At 45.4% G+C, this 2,060-nt stretch overlaps 1 protein-coding gene across 1 annotated transcript; it reads right to left on the bottom strand.

The window, feature by feature from the left end:
• Window positions 1–210: 210 nt before the first annotated feature.
• On the bottom strand, window positions 211–633 carry LOC145060028 (uncharacterized). The gene has a single exon (XM_079007765.1). It carries the CDS (start codon window positions 631–633, stop codon window positions 211–213), a length of 423 nt encoding a protein of 140 aa, XP_078863891.1.
• Window positions 634–2,060: the final 1,427 nt, after the last annotated feature.

Below are 2,060 nucleotides of genomic sequence, written 5' to 3'. Positions count from 1 at the left end.
AAAGATAGAGGCACCACTAATCTGGTCAAGTAGGTCATCAAGTCGAGGAATTGGAAATCTATACCTCACCGTGATCTTGTTGATGGCGCGACTATCAACACACATACGCCAAGTACCATCCTTTTTAGGAGTCAACAAAGCAGGAACAGCACACGGGCTCATGCTCTCTCGAACATGACCTTTTGAAATCAAATCCTCCACCTGTCGTCGCTACTCCTCATGCTCTCCGGGACTCATTCTGTAATGTGGCCTATTAGGCAACTGAGCTCCTGGTTGTAAATCAATATGATGTTGGATATCACGTAAAGGTGGCAAACCATCAGGTAATTCATTAGGGAAAACATCAGCGAATTCCTTGAGCAGAGGGACCATAGCCTCAGGAATTTCAACCTCCTTAGCGACTTCCTTCCCGAGCAATACAAAAATTTCACCTTCCGCCTCCAACTCGTCTTCAAACTGATTAAGGGTTAGTAGAGTACCCGAAGTTCTCGGAACTGGCTCATTTGGCTTACTGGGAACCAATGTTATCTTCACACCACCAAACAAGAAACTGTAAGTGTTAGTCCGCCCGTTATGATCTATGTTACGATCATACTCCCAAGGTCTGCCCAACAACAAATGACATGCATCCATAGCAACCACATCACACCACACATCATCTTTATACGTGGTACCAACAGAAAAATGAACAAGGGCTCATTTAGATACAGTGACCTCGCCACCCTTCTTAAGCCACTGTAGCTTGTAAGGCTTAGGGCGATTTTCTGTTTTCAAAGCCAACTTTTGAACTGCTTCTTCAGATATAAGGTTATCACAACTTCCTGAATCAATAACAAAAGTACAAACCTTTCCCAAAATAGTACATGTCGACTGAAAGATGTTGTGTTTGAGCCAATCATCACCAACAACTTTTGGTGTAAAACAAGACCGCCTTACCACCAAATTTACCCCCACATCTCCAGTTACAACTTCCTCCTCGCATTGATGCTCTTCGTCATACACAGGGGGATCTTCGTAATTTTCACCGGCATCATCATTTTGCCAATCATCTTGCTCAGCAAACAAATGACGTTTTCCGACCTTCTTGCACTCTGATTGTCGGTGACCTGTCTCCCCACAACTAAAACACTTCAAGCTGCTACTAACAGTTGTCCTAGGGTTTGGTCCAACACTGTTAGATGTCGGTCTTTGTTGATTAGGAACAACACGGGGTACCATACCACCCGTCCCGGGACTTCCTCCAATATTGGAAGTTGAAGACGAACCGCCCACCCGACGACTTTGTTTCTCAAAAGCCAACGCCCGTTGGTGCGCTTCAGAAATAGATATCGGGTCAAACATATTTACAGAGTCCATGATTTGGACCCGTAGACCCCCAATATATCGAGCAACGAGTTGTTCCTCTGTCTCCTGGATATCGTTTCGGGCAATCAATTGGTAGAACTTAGTTGTGTAATCGTCAACTAATTTGGCACCCTGCTTCAGATTTTGCAACCGTTGGTACATCAACCTTTGAAAATTATGGGGTAGGAAGTTGGATCGTAAACACTTCTTCATCTTCCTCCAAGTCACGACCTTTGACTTTCCGAGCCTGTCTCGTGTCAGTTTCAGTTGTTGCCACCATGCAGATGCCCTACCACGTAGCCTGGTAGCAATCAATGACACTCTTTTGTTTTCAGGGACTTCTTTGAACTCAAAAACTTCCTCAACAGTAGCCAACCAGTCGATGAACCCCTCTGGATTCAAACTGACCCCGTCGAATTCTGGGATATCAATTCTCATTCCGGCCTCCCAACGCCTATTGTCACCTCTATGATCACGCCTTGGCCGCCTTTCTAGATCATCTTCAGAATATGAACCGTCACTGCCGCCGAACGGGTTCCCAAATTCACCATCTTCCACTTGAGAATGTGTTCGAGACCTTTGCCCTCCTCGATTCATCAGTTCGACCATCCTATCAGTCAGTTGGTCAACCATTTGATCCATCCTCTCCTCCATTCGTGCCATAATACGTTCTTCTAGTTCTTGCTCATGAACATTAGCGGGCGTCCTGTTTCTCC

The sequence above is a fragment of the Lactuca serriola genome, chromosome 6 (genome assembly GCF_051521515.1).
Source record: "Lactuca serriola cultivar US96UC23 chromosome 6, Lser_US96UC23_V15, whole genome shotgun sequence".
Taxonomy (NCBI): domain Eukaryota; kingdom Viridiplantae; phylum Streptophyta; class Magnoliopsida; order Asterales; family Asteraceae; genus Lactuca; species Lactuca serriola.
Note: the sequence above shows the minus strand (reverse complement) of the source record. Positions and strands in the feature narration are given on the sequence as shown.

Coding starts and splice junctions, on each gene's coding strand:
- LOC145060028 (XM_079007765.1), bottom strand. CDS start 633: ATGGATGCATGTCATTTGTTGTTGGGCAGACCTTGGGAGTATGATCGT.